The sequence below is a fragment of the Mus caroli genome, unplaced genomic scaffold (assembly GCF_978045245.1).
Source record: "Mus caroli unplaced genomic scaffold, Mus_caroli_1 scaffold_4, whole genome shotgun sequence".
In the NCBI taxonomy this organism is placed as follows: domain Eukaryota; kingdom Metazoa; phylum Chordata; class Mammalia; order Rodentia; family Muridae; genus Mus; species Mus caroli.
In genome coordinates, this window is record NW_028227259.1 from 133,753,849 (window position 1) to 133,781,034 (window position 27,186).

The window sequence follows — 27,186 nt, forward strand, 5'->3', positions numbered from 1 at the left end:
TACCATGTCCGGGCCTCCTCTGCTTCTATCAGATCACTTGACAGTGGATTTGGGGATCACCTACACAATCCCCAGTGAGCTTATCTCAAGTCTTTTTTTTTTTTAAACTCAATTATAACTACAAGGACCCCATCCTAACTGGGTATGGGAGAACACAGTTAAAATCCCAGCACTCGGGGGCTGAGGCAGGACACAGTTCTAAACAAACCAAAAAAGATTCCTGTCCATCTAAGAGTATATCTGTAGTGTCAAGTAGACATTTGCCAAACTATAGGAGACCTGGAAGAAACTCCCAGAGCCAGATAGGCAAAGGCAGGGCACCTTGGGAGGAGGTACCAGTTAGAATTGGCAGAGTCCAGGGGACAAGGGTCTGGAGCCAGAGCCCCTAGAGCCACCCATGCCTGAACCAGTTTTTTGCCCCCATTTGCTCCACATTTCTCTGAGATTTCCTTTCCACATAGAGACATCATTCAGGAGAGGCCCAGAGACCTCAGAACAGACAGAAGATGGGGCCACCCGATCTTTGAAGCTGATCTCAGAGGGCCTACGAATGCAATACTTTTCTCTCTTCTTGTCTAACAGGAGAGCATCGATCTTCTCACTAGGGACCAAGCTTCCTTCTAATGCAGCACGAACTAATGTCATGCATTAATATTGTAAACCTGACGGGCTCTAGGATCTCGTAGGAAACAAGTCTCCCAGCACACCTGTGAGAGATTATCTAGATTAGGTTAGCCTCTGGACAGGCCTCGAAGGGATTATCCAGATTAGGTTAATTGAGATAGGAAGACCCATTTTTAACTAACTGTGGGCAGTACTGTTCCACGGGTTGATAGGGAGTCTGTTCCACATAGCTAAACACCCCGGAGATGCTGTCTTGTGGCTGCGTACTCTCTGTCTCTAGGGCTTTCTCGTGTCAAGGTCCTAACCCCCGTGCCTCCACCCCCCAACCCACGGACCCATCTCAAGCTCGTGCAGAATCTAATCTTCTCCCCAAACCACCCAGACCCCGGTGAGCAACAGGGTATGGATAGACACCAGCTGGGAGTTGAGGGAGGGAACTTTGCCTTCAAAGCAGGGAGTCACCCACCCTCTCCTTTAGAGGCATCATCTAAACCTCAGTGTCCGCGTGCAAACAATAAATAGACTGTAATCCTAACGACACCGAGGGACTAGAGAGACCCGCGGGGAAGGGGCTGGAGACCCAGCCGCTGGGGCGGGGACTTGGGGTGGGAGGGCGCTGGTTTTGAACTCTGTCCCTTGGCCCAGTCAGTTTCCACATTGTCACTCCACATTGTCTCCTACTTAGGGATTATTTTCTCTGGACCTCAGTTTCTTTGTGTACATATTGGGAACTATCGTTCCCACCTCTTAAGGGTTGCAAGAAAGAAAATTTCATCTGTAAAGTGCTGAGCGGGTGCCAGATCCCAGCTAATGTTTGCTATTCATAGCCTCCCGGCTCACGGAGATAGAACGGGTCCAGCCCGCCGGAAGCATGGGGGGTTCACTCCCCGCCCCTCAAAACAAAGTCTCTTTTTTCACACCTGATGCAGACCCTCAGCAGCAGAGGCTAGATGCTCCCTGGCGGACTAAGGGGAAAAGGCCCTCTGTGCCCAAGGCTCCATACAGGGCTCAGGTGTGCTCTCGGCCTACTCTCCCGTCCTAAGCCTCTACTCCCGCCCACTCTCACCCATCCCATCCCACCCCATGCCCCCGCTCCCTCCTACGCTCTCTTGTATCGCACTAATCCCCTCCCCCACCTCCGATCACTCCGAATCGGGGTGCTCACTCCCACTCGCCCCAAGACTCTGTGGCCCGCGGGCTCCCCCGTGTGTCCATCACGCGCGCTGCAGCGGTCTCCAGGTCCTGAGTGACCTGAAACTAAACCAAGGGCTCTAGCAGGAGGCCAGGGGGCGCGTCTAGAGGACGGCAGAGAACTCTAGGACATTCGCAGCCCGATCCGCCGGCTCCCTGTCTGCAGCAGTGCTCCAGCCTTCGGGGTGGGCAAAGCTTCGGTGCCATTACCGGGTCCCGCCCGCGCGGGGGCCCCTTTAAGGGAGTGGGCGGGGCGATGTTTTTTAGCATACATTAGCATGGCCCTGCCCCGGAGGCGGGCGGGCGCGCGGCTCAGTCCCGCGGAGCGGAGCGGTGCGGGCGCGGAGCCGAGCGAGGCGCGGAGCTGGCTGCTGGCGGGTGCGGGGACCCTCGCCATCCGACCTGGGAGAGCGGGATGGGACGCCGCCCGCGGGGACCTGGGTCCCCCCGGGGACCTGGCCCTCCACGCCCCGGGCCGGGGCTGCCACCACTGCTGCTTGTACTGGCGCTGGCGGCCCATGGGGGCTGCGCAGCGCCCGCGCCCCGCGCGGAGGACCTCAGCCTCGGGGTGGTGAGTGAACGACACGGGCACAGGACCCTGGGCACCCGGGAGCCGAGTCCCCAGGCGCTCACGAGGTGCAAGGGAGAAGGGAGACTCGCCCTTGTTCCTCTCAGAGAGGTGCGCGAATCCCGGCGAGGCGGGGGTGGTGGTGGGGGAACCCATTTTCAAGACAGAGAAACTGAGGCTGGGGCTCGGGCTGCTCGAGGCTCACGCTTGAAGGTATAGGAGGATGCCGGTCCCTTTCCCGCTCCGTGCAGTCGTGCGCCGCAGCAGCGGGCGCCCCGGGGAGGTGGTCGCCCAGCCGGAGCCTGGTCTCTGGTTAAAAGCAGCTCCACAGAGACCTCTGGCGGGGTGACCGGTGTCACAGACGCCCGGAGCAGTGCGCCCCGCGAGCTTCGCGGCCGGAGTGGGAGGTCAGGGGCGCGCACCCCAGGCCGGGGACGCGCCTGTGGGCGTCCGGAAAACCTGGGGTTCCCGAGTTTGCCCCGCTGACGATGTTAGAAGAGTCTCCTGCACGGCGTGCGTGCCGCGACCCCCGTCTCCCTCCTCCACCGGAGCGATCGGCCTTGTCCCGCCGGTGCGGGTGACAACCCCTGCTGTGTCAAGCCTGCTGCCGTCCCCATCCCGCCAACTCCCACTGCCAGAGCTTAGCTAGGCACTCCAGCTTGGGGACCCGGGTACCGGCTTCTTCCCACCTCTCGCCCACCCTCCTGACTGAAGTCGGGTTTGGAAACCCGCAGGAGACCCGGAAGGTTTCGATCAGACTTTATGGCTCCGCAGGCCCGCGAAGCCCTCTGCAAAGGCGCGCGCGGTGGCTAGAGCCCGCTTTCGAGGAGGAGGAGGAGGAGGCCCGGGCCTGGGTTCCTTAGATCTGGAGACCCGGCCAGGCGCGGCTTCCTGATTGGCACAAGCCAGCCAATATCCTAATGGGGTCCTGGCAGAGTCCGCTTTCCACGGGCGGTTGGCAACGAGGACTCCTACACCCTCAGGTCTAGGCAAGGTGTCATGGAGATTTCCTGCTGGAGGAGACACTGGGGCAGGAGCAACCTCCAGTTTGGCAACACTTGCCCCTGGATCTGAGAGGGACTGACTCTGCCACCCCCAGGCATCTGAGGTGGCAGCGACCCATGCTTTCTCTGCCCACTTGCAGATGTCTGAGGGTCCCCTGAGGTGGCTTCTTCCCACTCCAGTGGCCTCTAAAATAGGGGTTCCTCACATTCCTGATCCTAGGCTTTCATAGCTGGCTCCCCGATGCCATGAGCATTAGGACATCCAGACCCAGTTCTGGTGGGTGACAACAGAGTCCAGACGCACCCCACCACACACACACAGTCTTCCTTCAAGCTCTCAGTGTATCTCTAACAGGACTGGTTAGGGGACAGGAGACAGAGCGAGGGAGGAGTCAGGGCGAGGGAGCCCCTGCCCATCCAAGTTCTTAATCAGGCCCAGTGTACTTAGGAAGTTTGCAGCAGCCGACCTCGGTGGTTGAGGTGGGATTGGCTCCTCCCCCTGGCACCTGTGGGCTTCATCCGACTTTTCCCCTCCCCTACTGAGTACCTGAGCACCCCAGGGTCACCAGCCCACCGGCACCCTGAAGATCTCACTAACCAGGGTATGTTACTCCAGGCTTGCCAGAGGCAGCAAAACCCTGTCGTCCAATCCTGGGTAAGGCGGGAGGGTGCCGCAGGCAGCCTCCTGCCCAGGACAATACCCTCCCGGGTGTGGGAACCGGGTCCTGCCCGCCTCTCCTTTGGTGGCGGTGGGGGCGCCCTCTGGTGGCCCTCTAGGGAATGGCACCTAAGAGCTTGGGGCGCAGGGGCACTCACTGAGCTGCAAACGATGGGCGGGCTTTGGGTGGGAGCTTTCTGATGCCCCTCAGACCGCCCTCTGCGGGCTGTTGAGCGCATTCAGGTCTGGATGCCTCGGAGGAGAAGGACGCCTTTGTGTTTGTGATCAGCCGCTGCCAGACACCGCTAAATCCACGGCTGGGCAGGGAGGGGCGAGTGCCTGTGAATAAAGCCGGGAAGAGGCCCCCAGGCCCCCTGGAAGGACCCGCAGGATGTGGTTTCCTCACAGCTCAGTGGGGCCTGGCTTTGTCACTCCGTTTCTTAAGTGGTTGCACAGAGCCAAGTGTGCCACCCCAGGGAAGGTTCTGGAGAGTGGCGTCCCGGAAGCCTTTCCAAGCGTCCAGCTGGATAGCCAGGGGGAAGTGGACAGTTCAGACACAGCCAGATCAGGCCCCGGGTCGCACACTCTGCAGGTTTCATTCGCCACCTGTCTTGGAGAATGTTTCATCCGCTGCCTGGCTCTGCAGGTTCTTGCCGCCCGTCAGCCCCTCATATTTCATTTACAAATGCCATACCACTCAGCCCGGCCTAGCTCCGTAGTGGATACCGTGTTGCTGTGTCTCAGAAGCACCAAGCAGTCGTAGCTTCTGATGGCCCACGGTTCCTGGGGTTCAGCCTGAGAGCCCCCTTCATGCTACCCAAATGAGCCCAGCAAGTTTCTACCCAGAAGTCTCCTCCTGTGGCAAAGTCTCTCCCACTGTCGGCACCACACAGCAGGGCAGGTTCAGATCTTCATTGCAAATATGCCCACAACTGAAGGCTAGTTACTGGGGGAATAAACAAAGACCCTGGGGGTGGGGCCAGTGATGACAGGTGAAAGCAGGGACACAGAGTGCTGAGTTTGCCCGTGTGTCCCCCTCTTGAAGCCTAAGCCACCTACCTGTGCAGACCTTAAACTCCCTCAGCTCTCAGCATCTTTTCTGGACCATGCAGGAATTCCCTCTTCTCCCCATGGCTGCGTTCTGGGAACTACAGTTCAGTGTGAATACAAATCAAGATAGCCAGGAGATTAAACAGAGATTGAGCCAGACCTGCTGATACAGGCACTCATTATGGCTGCCCAGAAACTGAGGCAGGAGGATGGTATTAAGGCCAGCATGGGTTATGGAGTGACTCTCTTTAAAAGTGGAAAGAAGGCTTAGAGGTATATTTCAGTCACTTACCTAGCATGCACAGAGCACTGGCTGCCAGCCTTAGCCCCACCAAATAAACCAGGCATGGTGGCACGTACCTGTGATCACATCACTGAGAAGCAGAGGAAAGAGGAGGATACGGTGTTTAAGGTCATCTTTGGCTACATAGAGTTCAAGGCTAGCCCGAGCAACATGAGATGACTTCTTTAAAAAAGACCATTTCTGGGCATGGTGGTGTATGTACCCTTAATCCTATAATCCCAGCTCCCAGGAGGCAGAGGTGGCTCTTAAGAGTTCAAGACCTGGTCTTTATAGGGAGTTCCAGGCCAGCCAGAGCTACCTAGCGAGACACTGTTTCAGGAAAATAGACAGAAGGCGAGTCTGGGTGTTAGTTTAGTTGGTCTTAGTCCCCTGGTTCTCAACCTGTGGGTGGAGACCCCTTTGGGGGTCGAATGACCCTTTCACAGGGGTCACGTATCGGCTATCCTGCATATCAGATATTTACGTTGTGTCTCATAATAGTAGCAAGATTCCAGCTGTGAAGTAACAATGAGAATAATTTTATGGTTGGGGGCATTCTCCACCACATAAAGAACTGTATGTATGAAAGGGTCACAGCATCAAGAAGATTGAGAACCACTGGCTTAGGGTTTTTGTTGTTGTTGTTGTTGTTTTTTAATTGCTTCGATCAAGGTAACTTCAAAATGGAAGTGTTTATTGACACAGCCCCCCGAGGGGTAGAGGTCACGTTAGCAAGGTTGAAGAACCAGCTGCCAGAACAGCCGAGAACTCACGTCTCAGGTGGCAGGAAGCAAGCACACTGGGAATGGTTTGACACCTCAAGCCAGGTCCCCAGGGACACACTTCCTAATCCTCCCCCAAACAGCAGGTACCAACTGGAGACGGCGTGTTCATACGGAAGAACCTGGTGTGGGGTGGTCACTTTCATCCAAACCACTGCAGAGGTCATTGGTCTAGCATGGGAAGTGCCCTGAGTTCTGTCTAACACAGACAGACAGACAGACAGAGAAAATAGGAAACAGGTCTCAATGTCCTGGCTTCGCACTTTGCTTTGGTTTGAGACAGGGTCTCCCTGTATAGCCATGGCTAACCCGGAGCTCACAGAGGTCTGCCTGCCTCTGCTTCCTGAGTGCCGGGCTTAAAGGTATGTGTCACCACACCTGGCCACCCTGTGGATAGCTACTGTTGGGACCCTTTTACCTAGACCTGGGCTGGGTCCCACACTACTGCTTAACCTGCTCTGTGAACCAACAGATCACAGGCCTTCAGTCTTCTCTCCTTTCAAATGGACCTGTAGGAGCAGGTTGTGCTCAGGGGGAGAAACTGGGGAAGTTCAGGAGGCTTGCAGGGCATTCTCCAGCGAGGACACTGCTAGGGGCCGTCTAGGGTACGTTAGACGTCTTTGCTCTTAACTGTAAACATGGAGGATTTATTAACACTTGGCCCTGGGTCTGCGTCCAGGCCAGCGCCAGCACTTGGTGGAGAAACATCTCAAGCATTGCCGGGCACCTGGCTTGCAGAAACGATGGGATGGATGTGTGGTCGTCACACAGCCTGGCATCCCCTCATAGCTCCAAGTCTCACTCTGGGCTCGTCTCTGGACCCTTCACTCACTGGTGTGCATGTCCTTTCTAGACTCTGATGCTTAGCTACTTCCTGCACCAAAGGCTCACACCCACTCCTCCCAGGATGAATGTTCTTCCCAGGGCTCCTTACCTAGACAATCCGGTGTCTACCCAGAACAACTTCCTGGGTGTCCGTCTAACTGTCCCCTCTGTCACATCCCTTCCTTCCCTGTCAGTGGCTACAGGATAAGCTCAGAAGCCAGCCGGCTCCAGCCCCAGTTCTGCACTTACGGGCTGTGTGACTGGTTCCGTGCCCTCACCTCTCTGTGCTTCTCTCCCCTCGATCGTAAAATGGGGTTACGGCAGCTCACATTTCATTGGGCAGACTTGCCCAGTGCCGGCTCTGCTCAAAGGAGGGCACAGAGAACAAAACCAAACAAAAACCAGAGCCCACCATCCCCCACACATCCTGGGGCTTGTGGGGTGCTTTTGCGATAGGAAGCATTCAGTGGGCCTTTGCTCAGGGTCAGTGGAGCAGTTGTCACCAGGACCAAAGCAGCCTGCCACACTGTGCACATGGCCTTCCTCCATCCTCCCCTCCTCTCTGCCCACTTCTAGACAGACCTGCCCTGGTCTGCCTAGGACTCCACAGACAGCCCTTGCCACAGCCAGGAATACCCAGGCCTGGGATCACTCCGGCTACCTATTAGGATCTATCTTCATAAAAGGGTCATGCAGGGGCTGCAGAGAGATTCACCCAGTAAAGTGCTTGTTGTGCAAGCATGAGGACCCGAGTTCAACCCCCAGAACTCGTGTTTACAAAGTTGGTCATGGGCCTAGCGAGATGGCCCAGCAGTTAAGAGCATGGACCTAAGACTCACATTTGATTCCCAGTTCCTACAACAGGTGACTCACAATTGCCTGTCACTCTAGCTCCAGGGGACCAGATGCCTCTGGTCTGCTTGGTCACCTGCACTCAGGTAAAACTACCACAAGAAATATGTATTTATTACATATAAATATAAGCTTGGCATGGTAGAGCATACTTATATTTCTGACACTGGGGAGGCAGAACTGGGGGGGGGTCCCCTGGAGCTTTCTGGCCAGACTTTCTTGCCTTTTCGGTGAACTCCAGGCCAGTGGGGCACCCTGTCTCAAAGGAGCTGAACAGTGGTCCTGAGGGTAACACCTGGCTTGTTGTCCCCTGGCTTCCGTACACATACCTACACATTAATAAATAAATGAGTCAAGTATCCCATGTGCTGTGTAACTGTGGACAGGTTACCCGGCTCGTCCGGGCCTCGGTTCCCTCCCCTGTGACTGGGGCTCCCACTGGTGTTGCCCTTACAAGGGTCTGGGGGGCTTGATGGGGAAGAGGATAGCAAGTATGAGAAGTGGGTGGCCAAAGGTGGCACTGCCCATGGACTATAGCACCTGTCGTTCTCATTTATATATTAGTGATTACCACAAACCTCATATACATGTGACACATACGTGCACACACACACACACACACACACACATCAGGAGCTGCTGCTGCTTCTGACACTGGTTAGAAGGACAAGAATCTGAATACGGCTTCTGGGTCTCAGTTTCCTACCTATGAGATGTGGCTAGCAGTATGTTTGCCTCCAGCTGGTGGGTCCAATTGGAGAGGGATGAGGGATGGCTGTAAGATTCACAGCAATAGCCCAGGTGCCAGGCAAACTCTGCAGGCTCCTGGGGCCACAGATGGCACCTGACCAAGGCTGTGGGCAGAGCTGCCCAGGTTCCAAGAGACACGGTAAAGTCAGCTACCGGGGGCTTGGGCGGCGGCTGCACTCTATAAATTTGCTAAAATCATCTGAAGGATTTTAGCGCTGTATATATTATGCCTCGTTAGAGCTGTAAAAAGATGCACATTGTGTCAAATGGTGATAAACGCAACAGCAAGATGGGAAAGAGGAGGGGGCCCGGCATTCACTCACTGACTGCGTGTTTACATCTGTGCAGGAATCCCTGACTGGCCCAGCTAGCTGACTTAGTACTGGTCTGCAGTAATGGTCCCGTTCTCTGACTGGGCTAACAGGAAAGGGTATCCGCCCTTGGGGGTGGGACTCCCCTTCTCCTGGCCCCACCCCTTCCCCAGTGGCCTTCTGGAAGGTTCACCCTGAGCCTCACAGCATCCGCCTGCTGCAGCCTCCGTTGCCCAGGAGACAGCGGTCTGTCTCCGTGGCGACAGTGGAAGGAGGACCAGGCAGGCAAGCAGGAAGCCAGTGGCCCAGGACAGGGTGTGTGGTCCCAGCTCTATAGGTATTAGGAGACAGAGAAATCGAGGAGGTCCGACCTCTGGCCATCCTGTTGAAGCCACTGAGGTGTGGGGGGCTGTCGGGGGGGGGGCTTGTACACCTTCAAGGATAAGAGCAGGTCAGGTGAGGTGATAAGGGACTGGCTGGTTGCTAGCTGTAAGGTGCTGGTCCAGGATGCCTATTCTGCAGAAATCGTGTCCTCTCGGTGGCTTTTGTCAGCCTAGGCATCCCTAAGTCCCCTAGGCTAAGTGCCACCTCGTAGCCCGTTATCCTCATTTGGCATTTAACAGCCACAAGTCCCAGATGATAATGTGAACCTCTGGGTGTTTGAGGTTCACCTGCTTAGAGATGGATGAGCAGGCTGCCCAGGGCTTCCCCACCCCTTTACTCTGATGCTATGGGAATGTTGTCTCAGTGTCCACCTGAGGCCAACGCTGACCATCACTCACCTCCCCTAACCAATGCCAACTGTAGTCAGCCCCTCCCAGGACTTAGGGCTGTGAGAAACGCCTTGGTTGGATACTGGGAGGGGGCTAGCAACATGCAAAAGATTGAGCTTTCTCTTGGGGGTGGGCAGGGCATCTGAGATTGCAGGTGCAGTGTTGCTTAGTCCCCAATTATGTTCTATTCTAGACAGGATGGCACCAACTGCCATCCCAGCTTAGGGGGAAAGGCATGGCCCTACCCTCCCAGAGGACCTCAAATCCTCTCTGTCCCCTGTTCATATTCACTCTTGGGAGATGGACCCCCATCCCCCCTGAGGTGTTCCATAGATGGGTTCCGGGGGAGGCTTCCTGCAAGAGGGAATAATGGCCATGAGGCCTTGGGGCCTTGGGCCCCTGGCTTGAGCCTGTGAGCTTGGCAGGGAGTCTTGAAATAGTGTGTGTGTGTGGGGGGGGGGGGGGGCGTTGACACTTGACAGTACCAAAATATTTTTTAAAAAATAGTTTTTGAGAGAAGTCAAAACATGATCTTACCCAAGCTTGCCTCAAACAGAATCCAAAATGTGGCAGTAGACAGATCTGGGCCTGTACCCAGGGGTGTGGGGCTCCTCTGGGGAATGTTGCCCTGTCCTTGAAGGTCCTGCCCTTCAGCCTTAGAAGCAGGTCTCTGGCATCCCGTACACACAGGCAGCTTCCGGCCTGGCTGCACAGAGGGATAGAGTGAGATGAATTTTGAAACAGCAACCCCAGCAAAGATACACGTTATCTGGGGAGACGGCCTGGGAGGCACACCTGCTACTATGTGCAAATTACATCATCCAGGCTGGATTGCCTAGCCATGGTTGCTTGGCCCTGAGGGGTCCTAGGGAGATGAAGGCCAGGTCTCACTACATCCACTGGGTTCCCAAGCAACAGCGGTCAGCACCAACAGCTAGCCCAGGAAACAGAGCCCAAGTAGCGTGCGTGCGTGCGTGTGTGTGTGTGTGTGTGTGTGTGTGTGTGTGTGTGGTTTGACACTTGACAATACCAAAATATTTTTTTTTTTTTTTTTTTTTTTTGGTTTTTCGAGACAGGGTTTCTCTGTGTAGCCCTGGCTGTCCTGGCACTCACTTTGTAGACCAGGCTGGCCTCGAACTCAGAAATCCGCCTGCCTCTGCCTCCCGAGTGCTGGGATTAAAGGCGTGCGCCACCACGCCCGGCTTAAATATTTTTTTTTTAAAAAAATAGTTTTTGAGAGAAGAAGTCAAAACAAGATCTTACCCAAGCTTGCCTCAAACGGAATCCAAAATGGGACAGTAGACAGATCTGGGCCTCAGGACCTGGAGGGCCAGGGAAGGACATGAACGGGTTGGTATTTTTAAAGTGTCCATCAAAAAAGAAGCAGGTTACTGGATGTGATGGCACACAACTTTAATGCTAGCACTGGGGAGGCAGAGACAGGAAGATCTATAAGCTCAGGGCTACATGGTAAGACAGTGTTTCAAAACGGGATGGGTGAGTGGCTGGATTGATGGCTCAGTGGTTAAGAGCATCTGTTCCTATTGCAGAGGACCTGGGTTCAATTCCCAGTAATCATGTGTGTGTGTGTGTGTGTGTGTGGGGGGGGTTACAACCAGCCATAGCTTCAGTTCTGGGCATCTGATGCCCTCGTCTGACCTCTGTGGGCAACCAACATGCATGTGGTTACACATAGACATCCAGGCAAGATACTCTCACACAAAATAAAATACACAACTCTAATTTGGAATAATTTTCTGAAGATTTATTTATTTTATGTATGTGAGTACACTGTCATTCAGACACAGCAGAAGAGGGCATCAGGTCCCATTACAGACGGTTGTGAGCCACCACGTGGTTGCTGGTAACTGAACTCAGGACGTCTGGAAGAACAGTCAGATCTCTTAACTGCTGACCCATCTCTCCAGTCCCTAGAATAATTAAAAAAAAAAAAAGAGTACTTATTGCTCTTGCGGAAGTCCCTAATTGGCTCACAGTACCCACATTAGCTGGAGTCTTTTAGCTTCAACTCCATGGTGCTTCTAGCCTCTGAGGTCAACCTGCATTCATGTGTAGAGACATACTATAGAACCCCATAATTCAACTTTTTTGTTGCTTTTTTTTTTTTTTTTTTTTTTTTTGTCAGGGTCTCTTTATGTAGCCCCGGCTGTCCTGGAGCGCTCTCTGTGTAGATCAGGCTGGCCTCGAGCTTTCAGAGATCCACCTGCTTCTGCTTCCTAAGTGCTAGGATTAAAGCTATGCACCATCACAGCTAGGCAATTCATCATTAAAAAAAGAAAAAAGTTGAGGAGAGAGAGCGCTTGCATAGTATACACAAAACCATAGGTTCTATCCCTAACACTGCACAAAGCAGGCTTCGTAGTACATGTCTATATCCCATCCCCTTGGGCAGTGGAGAGTCAGAGTTCAAGGTCATGTTTAGCTATAAAGTAAGTTCGAAGCCCCTTTGGACTCTGTGAGACCCGCAGAAGCAGACTCTGGGATTTTAAGACCAACCTGATGTACATAGCCAGCCAAGACTATACAGTAAGACCCTGTGACCCTGTGAAAGAGAATGAGAGAGAGAGAGAGAGAGAGAGAGAGAGAGAGAGAGAGAGAGAGAGAAGAGGAGATATGGAAGGAAATTAGTCTGCAGGGTTGGGCCTCTTGCTTGGGCCTTTCTTGAAAGGAGGGTGGTTTTGGCTCAGAGCACCCTGCCCTACACAACCTTCTGAGGCAGCCAGATAAATGCACGTCTCAGGCAGGGTGGTTGTCACCATCAGCATGTGGACTCCAGCGCCATCTGGTGGTTGCTGGCCAATGTTGCTCCTGCACATGCTCACCCACATTTCTGGCATCCTATTTATTATCTGCTTATAAACTCAGATCTAAGGACAGAGATGTAGTAGGAGCAGCCAGGGCTCAGGAGGCATCTCCCTTGCAACAGTCGTGAGCTTGAGCAGCCCCTCCTCAAGTGGGCTCTACCCTAATAACCTCTTTGTTCTGTGTCCCCAGGAGTGGCTAAGCAGGTTTGGCTACCTGCCCCCTGCAGATCCGGCAACAGGGCAGCTACAGACCCAGGAGGAACTGTCCAAAGCGATTACTGCCATGCAGCAGTTTGGTGGTCTGGAGACCACTGGCATCCTAGGTCAGTTCTCCGGGAGGCACCAGGAGGCTCCTGGTTCCATCAGGGCTGTGCTAGCCTGGTCATACCATCCCTGGCTGCTTGGGGCCCTGAAATTAGCCACTGTGGACTCAGACTGGCTAGAGCCAGAAACTTGAATGCTGTAATTTGACTGGATATACGAGGTCGGGGGTGGGGGAGATTGAACACACCTGGCCTTGGGACCATTAGCCCTGAGGGGGCTCTGGGGTCTTCACTGGGGAGGTGGAGTCAGGCCTATTTGCTAACCTATGTATACTGTCCAGATGAGGCCACTCTGGCCCTGATGAAAACCCCTCGATGCTCCCTTCCGGACCTGCCCCCTGGGGCCCAATCGAGAAGGAAGCGGCAGACTCCACCCCCAACCAAATGGAGCAAGAGGAACCTTTCTTGGAGGTGCGTGGGCCAGGGTGGGGGCGCCCCAGGCTAGCATGTCTCTATCCTTCTGCCATCCCTGGGGCCGGGCCAGACCAGGTCTGTGAGAATCCCACCCCTGTGTAGACTAGAGAGGGTGGGGCCGGCCCTGAGAAATCTTATCACCCAGGCCATCTGGAAAGCTAACATTTGCTTATTACTCCTGGCCTCCTATGCATTCATCTCCTGGAGACTAGCAAAAGGCAGACAATAGAGGACACTCACTCATGGAGAGCAGCGCCCTCCTCTGGACACCCCAGTGGGAGGTCCAGAAAGGCCTCAGGGACAGCTGGCCTCCACTCTGACCCTGACCCTAGGGTCCGGACATTCCCACGGGACTCACCCCTGGGCCGGGATACTGTGCGTGCACTCATGTACTACGCCCTCAAAGTCTGGAGTGACATCACACCCTTGAACTTCCACGAGGTAGCGGGCAACACGGCGGACATCCAGATCGACTTCTCCAAGGCCGACCACAATGACGGCTACCCCTTCGATGGCCCTGGTGGCACAGTGGCCCACGCATTCTTCCCTGGTGACCACCACACGGCAGGGGACACTCACTTTGATGACGATGAGCCATGGACCTTCCGTTCCTCAGGTGTGTGGGGGAGGACTTGTCCTGAGTAGGTGGGACCCTGGGCCTGAGTAGTCCATGTGGGCCCTGCAGACCGCACAGTAGCAGCCCGAACCTATAAAAGAAGGTAGATGCGGTTGTGGCCCCCAGAATGAGTCCCCACTTTGGCTTAAGAAGTTCTGCCCTAAGTTAGTCACTGGCTGAGACCTGTTGAGTTCTTATGGCACTGAACCACAAGGTGTCTGCAGTCAGCTTGGCAAACCAGGCTAGTTCTCTGCACAGTGCACAGGAGCCCAAATTTCTCACATAGGGTATAGGGGTTGACACCCACTGTTTTTGAGCCTGGAAAGTCTTTCTAATCCTGGGTTGTCTTTACTATGGCCTGGACCTAAAAGGGCTGACTTCCATAGCATGAAAATGTAAGAGACCCCTGGGAAACTCCTTCCAGCCACACGGGGTCTCATAGGAGCTCAGCACAATCTCACATAACCACAGCACGCATTTAGGCTAACTTGAGCTCCCAGCACAGCCAGGATGCAGACACCCCCTGAGCTCTTTATTCCAGCGCCATCATTAGCGAGGGGGTCCTGTCCCTCTTTTCTCACACAGTTTCTGTGTCCACAGATGCCCACGGGATGGACCTGTTTGCAGTGGCCGTCCATGAGTTTGGTCATGCCATTGGTCTGAGCCATGTTGCCGCCCCAAGCTCCATCATGCAACCATACTACCAGGGCCCCGTGGGTGACCCGCTACGCTATGGGCTTCCCTACGAGGACAGGGTGCGTGTCTGGCAGTTGTACGGTGAGTGTCCCCGAAGCCCAGGAGGGACCGTATGGAGGGTGGGGCTAAGAACAAATGCCCCAAGTAGTTAGCTCTGCTCAGGGCTGTGGCCTCTTAGTCTAGAACACTGGTGGGCACATGATATCTACTGGGGATGGGACAGAGGAGAGAAGAAAGGAGCGCAGGGTGTGGGACACGGGCCTCTCTGCTTTCTAGTTCTGGTGTCCCAGGGACTTAGAGCCCCAGGGATTTCATATCTCTTCCTCAAAGGTTTGACGGTCTTGGCAGCAGTGAAAATGGACCCAGACCTACTGGGCATGCGCTAAATTAACCATCTAATCCTATATGGAAGGGAGGAACAGTAGCCATGGGGTTGGCCCAGGTCAGGCAGCTTGTCCTAGATAGCTCATAAGCTTAAATATCCCTACAGGATCAAGGAGGAGCATTTTGCCCAGGATAGCCCATAAGAGTGTGAAGATATCCCTATAGGACCAGAGTTCAGGCACGTTGCCCCAGAGTAGCCCACAGGACCAAGAGGCAAGGCAGCTGCCAAGGTAGAGTCCTTGACGGTGAGAGGAAGGCAGCTTGCCTAGAATAGCTCCACGGGAATGTAGACAGCCAAAACAGGAACAGAGTCTGGCCCAGGACCACTCCCAAGACACATCAAGAAGTAGATAGAGATGTCTCTGTCCCATGTCCATCTGGAATACGATGCTCTGGGAGGAAGGATGCTTCATATACAGAAGCATCATTCTGCCCTAGAAGAGCCAACCCACTGTGACCAGCCTCCAGGCTCGCCTTGCACCTCCTAACTTTGTTCCAAGCCTCCTCCCACTCCCCTCCACCCCATGAGTGGGGTTGTTGTTGTTGTTTTGTTTTCTTATGGTGGTAGTGTTTTTGCAGAATTTTTTTTTTTTTTTAATTTGTATGTGCCTGAAAATATGTCTGTGTATAAAGGCCAGAAGAGGGCACCAGAGCCTCTGGAACTAGAGTTACAGGCAGTTTGTGAGCCACCATGTGGATGCCTGGAACTTAACCCAGGTCCTTTGCAAGAGTAGCAAGCACCCTTATTCACCGAACTACCTCTCCAGCCCGTGTGATTTTCTTTTTATGTGTGGGGATTTCTTGCCTTACATGTATGTATGTATGTGCTCTGCATGTATGCCTGGTGCCCGTGGATATCAGGAGAGGGCATTAGTTCCCCTGGAACTGGAGTTGCAGGCAGTTGTGAGATGTGTGGATGCCAGGAACTGAACTTAGGTCCTCTGCAAGAGCAGTCAGTGCACTTAATGGCTGAGCCGTCTCTCCAGCACCTGTGTGTTATTTGTAGTGCAGTAAAATTGTCCATCTCCAAGGGTCAACACAGGGTTAAGGTAGCACAATCACAGAGTTCTGCAAGCACCACCCTGTCAAGGTCCAAAACTATGACAGGTCTCCCCTAAGGAGAGCTGTCTCTGAAGACTGCCTGAAGTGAGACACCTTGGGGAAATGGAGCTCTGCAGAATGAGGCCTTCTGTAGCTAGTGATCTGTTCTTCCCCCAAGTGTGGTGTTTTCAAGGTTTCTCCTTCACCTGAGTCAGATCCGGTTCCTTTTCAAGACTAAATGAGCCCAGCACTGAACCCTGGGTGTCTTAGTCAGGGTTTCTATTCCTGCACAAACATCATGACCAAGAAGCAGTTGGGGAGGAAAGGGTTTATTCAGCTTACACTTCCACACTGCTGTTCATCACCAAAGGATGTCAGGACTGGAACTCAAGCAGGTCAGGAAGCAGGAGCTGATGCAGAGGCCATGGAGGGATGTTCCTTACTGGCTTGCTTCTCCTGGCTTGCTCAGCCTGCTCTCGTATAGAACCAAGATTACCATCCCAGAGATGGTCCCACCCACAAGGGGCCTTTCCCCCTTGATCACTAATTGAGAAAATGCCTTACAGTTGGATCTCATGGAGGCATTTCCTCAACTGAAGGTCCTTTCTCTGTGATAACTCCAGCTGTGTCAAGTTGACACAAAACTAGCCAGTACACCTGGGTCACTTCCCTGTCAGGCTCTTGTGACCCTCGCAGTGGACATTGCTGAAGAATCCTTGTAGCTCTCCTGGCTTCCATCTTTCCCTGGTGTCCACCCAGGAGTGTGGTGGTTAGGGACGCTGATGCGTTGGACAAGTTCTTGGGGCATAGTACAGTTCACAGGCATGCTATGGTGGTCTGCCCTACCTCGACAGCGATTAGGCTGCATGGAAATACCAGGAAATCACCTGCTAGTCTCACGACCCACACCCCGTGCCCAGGGCCCTTGGAAAGGCGGGGTGAACTAGGGCCCTGGGTTGAGTGCAGTCTTCCTCTCTCCACAGGTGTGCGGGAATCCGTGTCCCCTACTGCCCAGCTGGATACCCCAGAGCCTGAGGAGCCACCCCTCCTGCCAGAGCCTCCCAACAATCGGTCTAGCACGCCGTAAGTCATGTCCTTTGTCACTCTACCTTGGTCAGCCTGTCCTGGTCCAGTGCTGCCCTTTCTGGGCTCGTAGTACCCAGGATAGCCCAGGACCCTGGGGAAGGCATGTTGCATGTGCTGACTGGTTCTGGGGCACACTTTCTTCTCTTAAACTTCTCAATAGGAGATGGGGGAGCGGGGAGGAGCAGTCACCCCAGGGAGCTATAGTGAATCTCAAATCGTTCCTCTCCTATAGCCTAGCTCACTAAGCCTAGCACCTTGATCTTGCAGCCAGGTAGCTGGTCTGTCACCATTATTTGTTAGGGCTATGGAGGACTCAGGGGTTTTGTTGTTGTTGTTTTTTTGTTGTTTTGTTTTGTTTTTCGAGACAGGGTTTCTCTGTATAGCCCTGGCTGTCCTGGAACTCACTTTGTAGGCCAGACTGGCCTCGAACTCAGAAATTCACCTGTCTCTGCCTCCCAAGTGCTGGGATTAAAGGCGTGCGCCACCACGCCCAGCATGGACTCAGGGTTTTGTATTAGTGCCCGTCCCTCTGCATTTTGACTGAGAGCTGAGTTTATCCAGTCAATCTCCCATCCCCTGTCCCCCATGCCATGTGTCCCCCACTCCTCCCAAGCCCCCCACCCCTGCACATATCCATATCCTGTCCCTGGGGCTGGGGCTATCAGCACAGCATCTGGGTTCTGTAATAGAAGGACTTCGTTGAAAGTTCCCACAGAACCTTTGCAATCAAAGCACTCCTCTGCTTGCTCTGGTTTGGTTTGGTTTGGTTTGGTTTGGTTTGGTTTGGTTTGGTTTTCGGGGGACAATGTCTTTGTCTGTAGCCCAGGCTGGCCTTGAACTGCTGCAATTTTTCTGACTTAGCCTCCAAGGGCTGAGATTGTAGACATGAGTAACTAGTGTGTGTGTGTGTGTGTTTCATGTGATGGGGCTCCTTGTGCATGCAAGGTAAGTGTGCTGAGCTATACTCCAATCCCTGTGTTGGTTGGTTGGTTGGTACTTTCCGTTTGGTTTGGTTTTGAGATAGGGTCTCATCTATCCCAAGTTGGCTTCATACTCTTTGTAGCTAAGGATGAGGACAACCTCCCACCTTCTGCCTCTATTTTCCAAGTGTGGGAATTACAGGCATGTACAGCCCAGGATTATGCAGTGCTAGGAATTGAATTCTGGGCTTTGTGCATGCTAGGCAAATGCTCGACAGCCTGAGCTGCATCCCCAACTTGTGATGGTTATGTGTATACATATGTGTGTATGTACATATGTATATACACACACGTATGTATATTAGTGTGTGTATGTATATAGTACACACATATATATTAGTGTGTGTATGTATATGTATGTATACATACACATATATTAGTGTATGTATATAAGTGTATGTATACACATATATACATACATACACATATATATTAATGTATGTATGTATATGTATACACACATATGTATATATCTTTAGTGTGGGTGTGGGTTGTGAGCACACACATACCACAGTGTATGCAGAGGTCAGAGGATAGCTCATGCGAATGAGTTCTCTCCTTCTACCATATTGATTGTAGAGATTGAATCCTTGTTATTAGGCACGACAGACAGCAAGTACTTTAATGAACTGAGCCACCTCACTCACTCCACATTGATTCTTTTCAGATAGGGTTTTTCTGTGTAATCCTGGCTGGCCTGGAACTTGCTACATAGCATAGGCCAGCCTCAAACGTGTGAACATCCCACCTCTACCTCCCAAATGCTGGCATTTAGGCATAAGCCACCACACACTTGGCTTTGCTTGTTTTTTCTTTCCGTGATAATTGAACCCTGGACCTTGCACATCTTGGACATTCTATAACTGAGCTATATCCCCTCGAGAGTCATTTTTCTCTTATTGTCCCCTCCCACTCAGTCCTCTAGGTGGGTGGGTACGTGTGTGTGTGTGTGTGTGTGTGTGAGACCCCTGCCCGAGGGTTCCGTGCCTTGTCAGAGGATGAGTCTCCTTATGAATGTGCACACTGCTGTGTGGCTCTGCAGGTACTTTCCTGGGGAGCCCTCTGTGGCAGAGCCTGAGGACAGGCTGCCTCTCCCGAATGCCCTCAGGACTCCATCAGGGCACCCTCTGCTGCTGATCACTGCTGGCTCCTACCCACCACTCCTGCTTACACGAGTAGCACTGTGGTTGACAGGACCCACTCCATCTCTGAAGTATGACACTGGCTCATCTGCAGTGTGCGCCAGCAAATTTTCACACCCCTTACTCACCGGACTCTACATGCTGACACTTATCTACCTAGGAAACTGAGAAGCCATTCTTACTTCCTGGCTATTGAGGATTTTTAAAAAAAACATGTGTCTCTTTGTGGATATGTGTACTACAGAGACCAGAGACATTGGGTCCACTGGAGTTGTAATAGCAGGCTGTTCTGGGCCACCTGATGTGGGTGCTAGGAACTGGCCTGGGTCCTCTGCCAGAGCAGAACATACTTGTTGTTGGTTGGTTGATTTTTGAGACAAGATCTTACTATGTAGCCTTGGCTGTCCTGGAATTCCCTATGTAGACCAGGACATCCTCCAGCCATCTTCTATAACTTTAGGAAGGACCCCTCTGAATCTTGTAAGTTTCAGGAACTTCCTGCGACTGGGAGTTTTGTTTCCCTTCTAAATAGCAAGGGCCATAGCTCCTAGGAAGGTTTTGAATGTTTTTCATTTTCAGGCCATTGTAACCTAACACCCAAGCTGACAGGATCTGGTGATCTCCCTGCCTCAACCTCCAGAGTGAAGGATTATAGGCATGGTGTTCTTTGTTTTGGGTTTGTTTTGGGATGTTGATGTTGTTGTCTGGTGTTTCAGGTTTAGGGGAGTTGGCTTTGGTGTTTTGAGCCAGTCTCGTATAGCCTAGGCTAGACTCACAAAGTAACTTATAGCCTTCTTGGGGCTTAGTTCTAACTGACCTTGTTTGCCTGGTAGGCACTGGCTACCTTGTGGACACAGGGTTGTTATGAGTCCTTCCAGGATGCTCACCCCCGCAGTCCTGGCAGGAATAGCTCACCCAGCTGCTTCGATGTTCTCCCTCTCAGCCCATCTCATATTCTGCCCTGCAGGCCCCAGAAGGACGTGCCTCACAGGTGCACTGCCCACTTTGATGCTGTGGCCCAGATTCGAGGCGAAGCATTCTTTTTCAAAGGTAAACCCTGGGGTCCCGTGGAATGGCTAGATGGATTCCCATAGCCACAGCAGGCTGTGGTAGCCACCTTCCCTTTCCTCACCCAGGCAAGTATTTCTGGCGGCTGACCCGGGACCGACACTTGGTGTCGCTCCAGCCTGCTCAAATGCATCGCTTCTGGCGGGGCCTGCCGCTGCACCTGGACAGTGTGGACGCCGTGTATGAGCGTACCAGTGACCACAAGATTGTCTTCTTCAAAGGTGAGTGGACCGCTTCCATGTGCGTGCCCCAGCTTGCCCTGGCCTCCCTCGGTGTTGTCTGACTTGCCTCAGCCTCTCCTGCACCCTGCCAATCTAGAGCCACCCGACTGGTGAGAACAGCTGTACTCTGGATGCCTGTATTGTTGCCTACTGACGGCTTGGCCTGTAGGGGGCGCTATAGACACACAGTAAGCCAAAAAAGAAAAAGAAAATTTATTCACAGGGAGTGCAGGTGGATGTCTGATGTTGGGAGGGATGAAAATTCCTACACAGAGGAAGTAGTTTATTTGAAGCAGTATTAGAGGTGACGGAGGAAAGCAAGCTAAGGTAGGCAAAAGCCTATCTAGTGCCCTGCCATTAAGCAGAAATCCAAGTTTATAGTCAATATGAAAACCCCGAGGCAGAGACAGCCCCTCTGAATGCAGAGAGCAGCCGGGACCTCAGAGGCCATGAAATGCAAGGGGGATATGAGGCCACCCCACCCTGGCCCTAATTCTGAAGCTTTCAGTGCTCCAAGCCTTCAGTGCTGGACTTGGACAGGCTGTGTCTCCTCTATCCACATCTATGCCACAGGAGGGAAGCACATTTCTATAGTCCTAGTACTCAGGAAGCTGAGGAAGGAGGAGTGTTACAAACTCCCAGCCAGTCTGGGTTACATACTGAGACTGTCTCCCAAAATTCAGGTGGCCTGGGGACTATGGATATCATTTAATTGATTAAATACTTGGCTGAGCTCACACAAAGCCCTAGGTTTGCACCTCAGCACTGCATGTACCATGTGTGTTAATCGCAACACTTGAGAGTTAGAGGAAGGAGGATTGTCAGTTCGAGGTCATCCTTGGCCACAGAGCAAGTTGGAGACCAGCCTAAGTTAGGAAGGAGATGCGCGTGCTGAGATGTGAGCCTCCTGGGCCCATGCACAGATAGAAATGGGACCCTTCCTATGCTAGCTATGGGACAGAAACCTGGGATCAATATGAGCAAGTGGCTTTCCCTTGGCTCAAAGGTGCCAGTGTACCTTTGAAGGTGGTACCAGACCCAGGTCATTCTCCTTGCTCAGCTCAGGGCTCTACGAGGACACCTGGCTGCCTGAGCCAGCATAACCTCTTATATTAATTACTTGACTCTAATGCTGCAACAAATTACCGGACTAAAGTAACTTAGGGAAGGTCTTATTTTGGCTCCCAGTTCTAAGGCACTCACTCAGTCTATCATGGTAGAGAAGGCACTGCTGGAGGGAAGATGAGACAGCTGGTTATCTTGTATCCTCAGCCAGGGAAGGCAGGGGAGGATGAAACAGCTGGTTACACTGTATCCTCAGCCAGGGAAGATGGATGCTGGGCTCATCTTGCTTTCTCCTTTTTATTCAGATGGGAATCCCAGCCTGTGGAGATGGTGCTGCCCACCTCAACCCAATCTAAAATATCCCTCTCAGGCACTACCAGAGGCTTGATTCTTCACACTATCAAGTTAACAACATTAACTATTTATTGTACTGTCTCCCCCCCCCCCCATGAGTGTAGCTCACTGGCCCAGATTTCTACCCCGCCTTTGGTTATTGAGTTCTTGGATAAAACACACACACAACACACACACTTTTTTTTTTTTCCTTTGGTTTTTCGAGACAGGGTTTCTCTGTATAGCCCTGGCTGTCCTGGAACTCACTCTGTAGACCAGGCTGGCCTTGTACTCAGAAATCTGCCTGCCTCTGCCTCCCGAGTGCTGGGATTAAAGGCGTGTGCCACCACACCCAGCTTTTACATTTTTTTTTTTTTGGTTAGCCTTTATATTTTTAATTAAGCCTTAAGCAATATAACAGCTGGGCAGCTGCCTACCCTCTATGCAGTTAGAATCTACTTTCCTGTCGATAACCCGGAGTTATTACTATTTACTATGTTCCATCTGGGCTGCTCTTAACTCCAATTGGGCATCCCTCGGGGCCACATTCTCTTGACCCTTAACCCATGGCGGCTTCTCCTTCCTCCTCTCTTGCACATTCTTCTTCTCCTCCAAGCTATTGAAACCTAAACTCCACGGATGTCTCTTCTGCCCAACTATTGGCTGTCAGCATCTTTATTTACCAATCACAATTAACTGAGGGTAGGGTCACATAGCTAGAGTCTACATATGGACTCTCTCATCTCTGGGGCAACCAGTTTTGGGGAGCCCAAATTAGCACTAGAATCTAAGCAGCATCTGCCCAGCCCACTACAGAATTGGGAAGCCCAAGACTAATAGTTTCTAAGCACTAGCCCCTGAGCCAATGAGACCACAGCACAGCGAGTGTACATTTCACCCATAGACACCCACTCTTGCATCACCAGGGTCTCCCCTTGCACTGTGTCTTTGAACTCCAATCTAGAACATTCCTTCAGGCCTTCAGCATCTACCATCCCAGGCTCCAACCTCCATGTGCCATGTTTCCTCTAGATTAGGAATATCACCCACAGGTGTCCTGATCATTCCATTTTATGGTGGTCTGGACATGGTGTAAACACAGATTTCTTCATTATGTTACCATCTCCAGCCTATAGTTACCAGGAAGTCCTGGAAATAGTCAAGATACCTGAGCATCTCGCCCTGGGTCCCTCCCACACACTGGTACCCCTGGATGGAGCTTGCCTGCTTCCCTGATGCTGCCTTGCTCCAGCCAGTGTATCTATCTTTGTTTCTCACTGAGCCCAAGGCTTCTTCAACGTCTTAATTCAGTGTTTCACAGATACCCCTGCATCTTACTTGTAATAGGGTCTGGTGCTCCGTGCCTTTAACCCTAGCATTCAGATAGGGGAGGCAGGTGGATCAGAAGTTCAAGGTCATCCTTGGGCTACATAGTGAGTTTGAGACTAGCCTGGGTCACATGAAACCCTGCCCTATAAAGGGTTTAAGATGGGTTATTTGATTAAGATATATAGCTATCAATGGAGCAGGGTAACAGGTATCTTGGCTTCTTGTCTCTCTAAGTGGCTGTCAGAAGAGGACCTGATTCTCAGGCACTGGTTATCTGAATAACCCGCACCAAGCAAATAGTAGGTGCTCAATCAATGTCAGACGCAGCTTTTCCTTGACGTGATGAGATGGGGTTACTACCTTGTCCTGCCACCTGGGTGAAGATGGGGGGGGGGGACACTGGGAGAAGTCAAGACTGGAGCCTTTGCCGCAGCCCATGGCTCTTTCTCTCGCCACCAGGAGACAGATACTGGGTGTTTAAGGACAACAACGTAGAGGAAGGGTACCCGAGACCCGTCTCCGACTTCAGCCTCCCACCAGGTGGCATCGATGCTGTCTTCTCCTGGGCCCACAATGACAGGACTTATTTCTTTAAGGACCAGCTGTACTGGCGCTATGATGACCACACACGGCGCATGGACCCTGGCTACCCTGCCCAGGGCCCCCTGTGGAGAGGTGTCCCCAGCATGTTGGATGATGCCATGCGCTGGTCTGATGGTGAGCACGATGCTATCCGGCATGTTCCTTGTCTGTAGATGGGGTTTGGGGACGGTATTCCCTAAATCACTGTATACTCCATACTTATGTGTGTGAGAGCTCTGAGCGGTCCAGGGCCTCACCTCTCTGGCTTTGCTCCCTCTTTGTTCCCTGCTTTTCATTCCCCAAACACACTGGACTTCCAGCCTTTGTATGTTTTCCTAAGAGGCTCCATCCTCCACCCCAATACTAAAAGAGATGCTCACAGAACAGATGTTAGGGAAACTGGCAAAGAAGAGTGGAGGTTGACAATCCATCTCTGTGTCCCACAGCCTCCTCCAGCTGTCCAAGTCAGGCCCATGCTTCTGACTGACAGATGTGGCCCAGGCAGCCTAAGCCTGCTTCCCACCCAACCCCCGACCCAAACTCTGTACTCCCATGTACAGCCCCCTGTGATTGAGCCAGCAGCTCAGCCTTCCTCCTCCTCCCCTCATACAGGTGCATCCTATTTCTTCCGAGGCCAGGAGTACTGGAAAGTGCTGGATGGTGAGCTGGAAGCAGCCCCCGGGTACCCACAGTCTACAGCCCGCGACTGGCTGGTATGTGGTGAGCCGCTGGCGGATGCGGAGGATGTAGGGCCCGGACCCCAGGGCCGCAGTGGGGCCCAAGATGGTCTGGCAGTATGTTCCTGCACTTCAGACGCACACAGGTCGGCACTGCCATCTCTGCTGCTTCTGACTCCACTGCTGTGGGGCCTGTGGACCTCAGTCTCTGCCAAGGCATCCTGAGGGCAGTGCTAGCCTTGCGGATCAAGGAGCCAAGAGGAGCAGGGACACACTGGCCAGTACTCAGCAGGACTTGTGCTCCAAGCCTCCGGTCGCTCCTTACTTCCTTCCTTGAACCCAGGGGTGCTGTGCCATCTGCTGGAGTGGTCTCCAGCTGGGACAGGACGTCCCACCAAGGGCATCCATGCACACCTTGCCTACCTGGAGCAGCCATAGGCAGCTCCCCTTCCCTCCTCTGCACATCACGCTGCTTTGTTACACCTTGCAGGGCTGCCCAAGCCCAGCTGTCACAATCCCAGGATGCCTTGTCTGCACCCGAGCGGCTCTGATGGCATCTGCACGTAGGCTGATGGGGGGCAAACGTGGGTTCCTCGTGGTATCCATAGGGGCCACCGTGCCTGTTTCACAAGTAAGAGAGTTGACGCCCCGATGGGGGAACAGGGTGGGAGAAAGGCACCTACCCAGAAGTCTGATCCACTGCCGTTTGCAGCAGCCAGCACCGTATCTGCTGGGATAGGGGACCAGTCACACTCAGGATCTGCCCACAGATTCCCAGATGCTGGCCAGGGGCCTTGCTCCAACCACCAGGAGCACAGCCACCTCTCCTCATCCTGGATAGGCTAGCCATGGAGGCTGTGTCCTGTTATCTCCCTCTCTTTGGCCAGGAGAGCATTGTGGGTCTCCCTCGGGTGATGTTGATGGGGGCGGGGGGCGCCCATAGAGACATTTCTTCATCTGTCAGTACCCATTGCTTCAGCAAGATGCCCTCATATAGTTCTGGCCTGAGACCCTGCAGCTTGGACTCACAGCTGTCCCCTCCCCAGCTGCAGAAGGGCTTCTAACACCTGGAATAAAGGTAGGCGTTCAGTTAGGGAAGGAGGATGGTTGGGGGAGCCCAGGGTGATAGCAAGGGGGAGCTGCAGGGATAAGTGCCAGGGTCCTCGGGGGGTCATGACAGTGTCACCACCTGACTTGGAGATGTAGGAGCTGTGCACGGATTGCTGCTCTGGGTGACAAACCTCCATGGTCCAGAAAGAGACTGAGGTTAAACCCAAGATGGGGTAATGAGCTCCAGAAAGGAACAGCCAAGTTCAAAGTTTCTGGGACAAGACGGGCCTGAGGAACAGGGCCACCCAGGTAGGCTTGGCTGTAGGGTAAGCAGTTTCTGTCATTGGGCACGAGATGAAAATTAGTGATCACACACACATACCCTCCTCCCCAACTGGCCCGGTCCCATCTCAGGTAAGAAAGGCTTCTGTCTACCCCAGGCCAGGTTTGAGTGTTGTCAGGATGAGTGAGCAGCTAGCGGGGCCTAAGTTTCTACCCTCCGTTTCCCAAGCCTGGCCACACCCTAGACCCACCTGTCAGACTAGGCAGGACAGAGTCAGGGGTGGGGGCGTCTGAGGTTTCCCTGTTGTGGAAGCCACCCCTACTCTGCCCTTATATCAAAGCACGCTCCTATGATGTCCCATGTTGTCCACCAGCCTGCAGGACACAGCTGTCCTGTACAGCAACAGGGAAGGGTCCAAAAATCTTTGTCACATAGCACTGAAAGCCAGGCCCTCAGGCTGGAGCTGTCTAGATGCTGGTGTCACACTCATTTTAAAACCCAAACTCTTAATAAAAATTTTGTACACTGGACAGGTTGACAGCTCAATGGTAAGGTTTTGGGGTTGATCTCCTCCTGTACAACTCCCCCACCACAACCCCAAAAATTCTCTGTACCTCTGGTCTTGGGCTAAATGGTCAGTGGGAACAGAGTTCTCTGAACTGCCCTCCCGTGCCCTGCCTACCTCCATTGCTGCATTCGGAGGTCTTGCAGGGAGAGCAGAACAGGTGGGTGCTAATAACACACGGACTCCTGCAGGCTTCTCTCTGCAGTTGGACAGAATGCATTGCTGGGGCCCCTGTGGTTTATGATGTTGCTGCACAGCCCTTACAGAGGCTTCAAGAAGAACATAAGAGCATCTGCCCCACCCACAGGTTGCTGGATATAATGCAGACTCTGGGCACGTACTGTTCCAAGCTTCCTATGGGATATGACTTCCCCCGAGGCGTGCTCTCCAGAAAACCTGGGGAATTCCAGGCTATCATATATTTTGAGCCTCCTTCATCCTGATCACATTCTCTCCAGGCAAAAAGCTAACCCAGTGCCAGGTTTCCCAAATGCTGACTCCTACCCAACCTCTGCCTGGGATCAGCCTACCTGAAGCTTTCGGAAACCACATCCTGCGGCAACGTCTGGCGTGACACCACATGGTGTCCCTTTCTAGACAAATTGTGGCTAAGCACATATTTCTCTGTCATTCTGACTTCTGTGGTCTGTGAGTCCTGTGCTGAGCTGGCCCTCTGCACTTAGATGGATGGTCCTCCTATGACCATGCTGAAACTCCAGGAAAGAGGTCTGAGGACTCACAGCATCCAGGGAGGGCCTAGTAGCCAACAAGGGTAGTCATGGGCTCTTGAGCCTTATAAGCAAACACATGCTCTGTGTTTGGGAAGAAGATCAAG

The 27,186-nt window shown here is 53.0% G+C and overlaps 1 protein-coding gene across 1 annotated transcript; it reads left to right on the forward strand.

Annotated features, from left to right (window-relative positions):
- The first annotated feature begins 2,151 nt into the window (after positions 1–2,151).
- Positions 2,152–26,301, forward strand: Mmp17 (matrix metallopeptidase 17). Its single transcript, XM_021163575.2, has 10 exons — positions 2,152–2,386; positions 12,687–12,819; positions 13,101–13,230; positions 13,566–13,849; positions 14,450–14,626; positions 16,954–17,053; positions 20,146–20,228; positions 20,315–20,467; positions 23,654–23,911; positions 24,389–26,301. Exons 1-10 carry the CDS (start codon positions 2,231–2,233, stop codon positions 24,676–24,678), a joined length of 1,764 nt encoding a protein of 587 aa, XP_021019234.1. The 5' UTR covers positions 2,152–2,230; the 3' UTR covers positions 24,679–26,301.
- The last annotated feature ends 885 nt before the right edge of the window (positions 26,302–27,186 follow it).

What these genes read in the sequence shown, in the direction of transcription:
- Mmp17 (XM_021163575.2), top strand. Translation starts at nt 2,231, where the DNA reads ATGGGACGCCGCCCGCGGGGACCTGGGTCCCCCCGGGGACCTGGCCCT. An exon ending in AGGACCTCAGCCTCGGGGTG is followed by an intron (nt 2,387 to 12,686) that starts GTGAGTGAACGA and finishes CTGTGTCCCCAG; the next exon opens with GAGTGGCTAAGCAGGTTTGG. An exon ending in CAAGATTGTCTTCTTCAAAG is followed by an intron (nt 20,468 to 23,653) that starts GTGAGTGGACCG and finishes TCTCGCCACCAG; the next exon opens with GAGACAGATACTGGGTGTTT.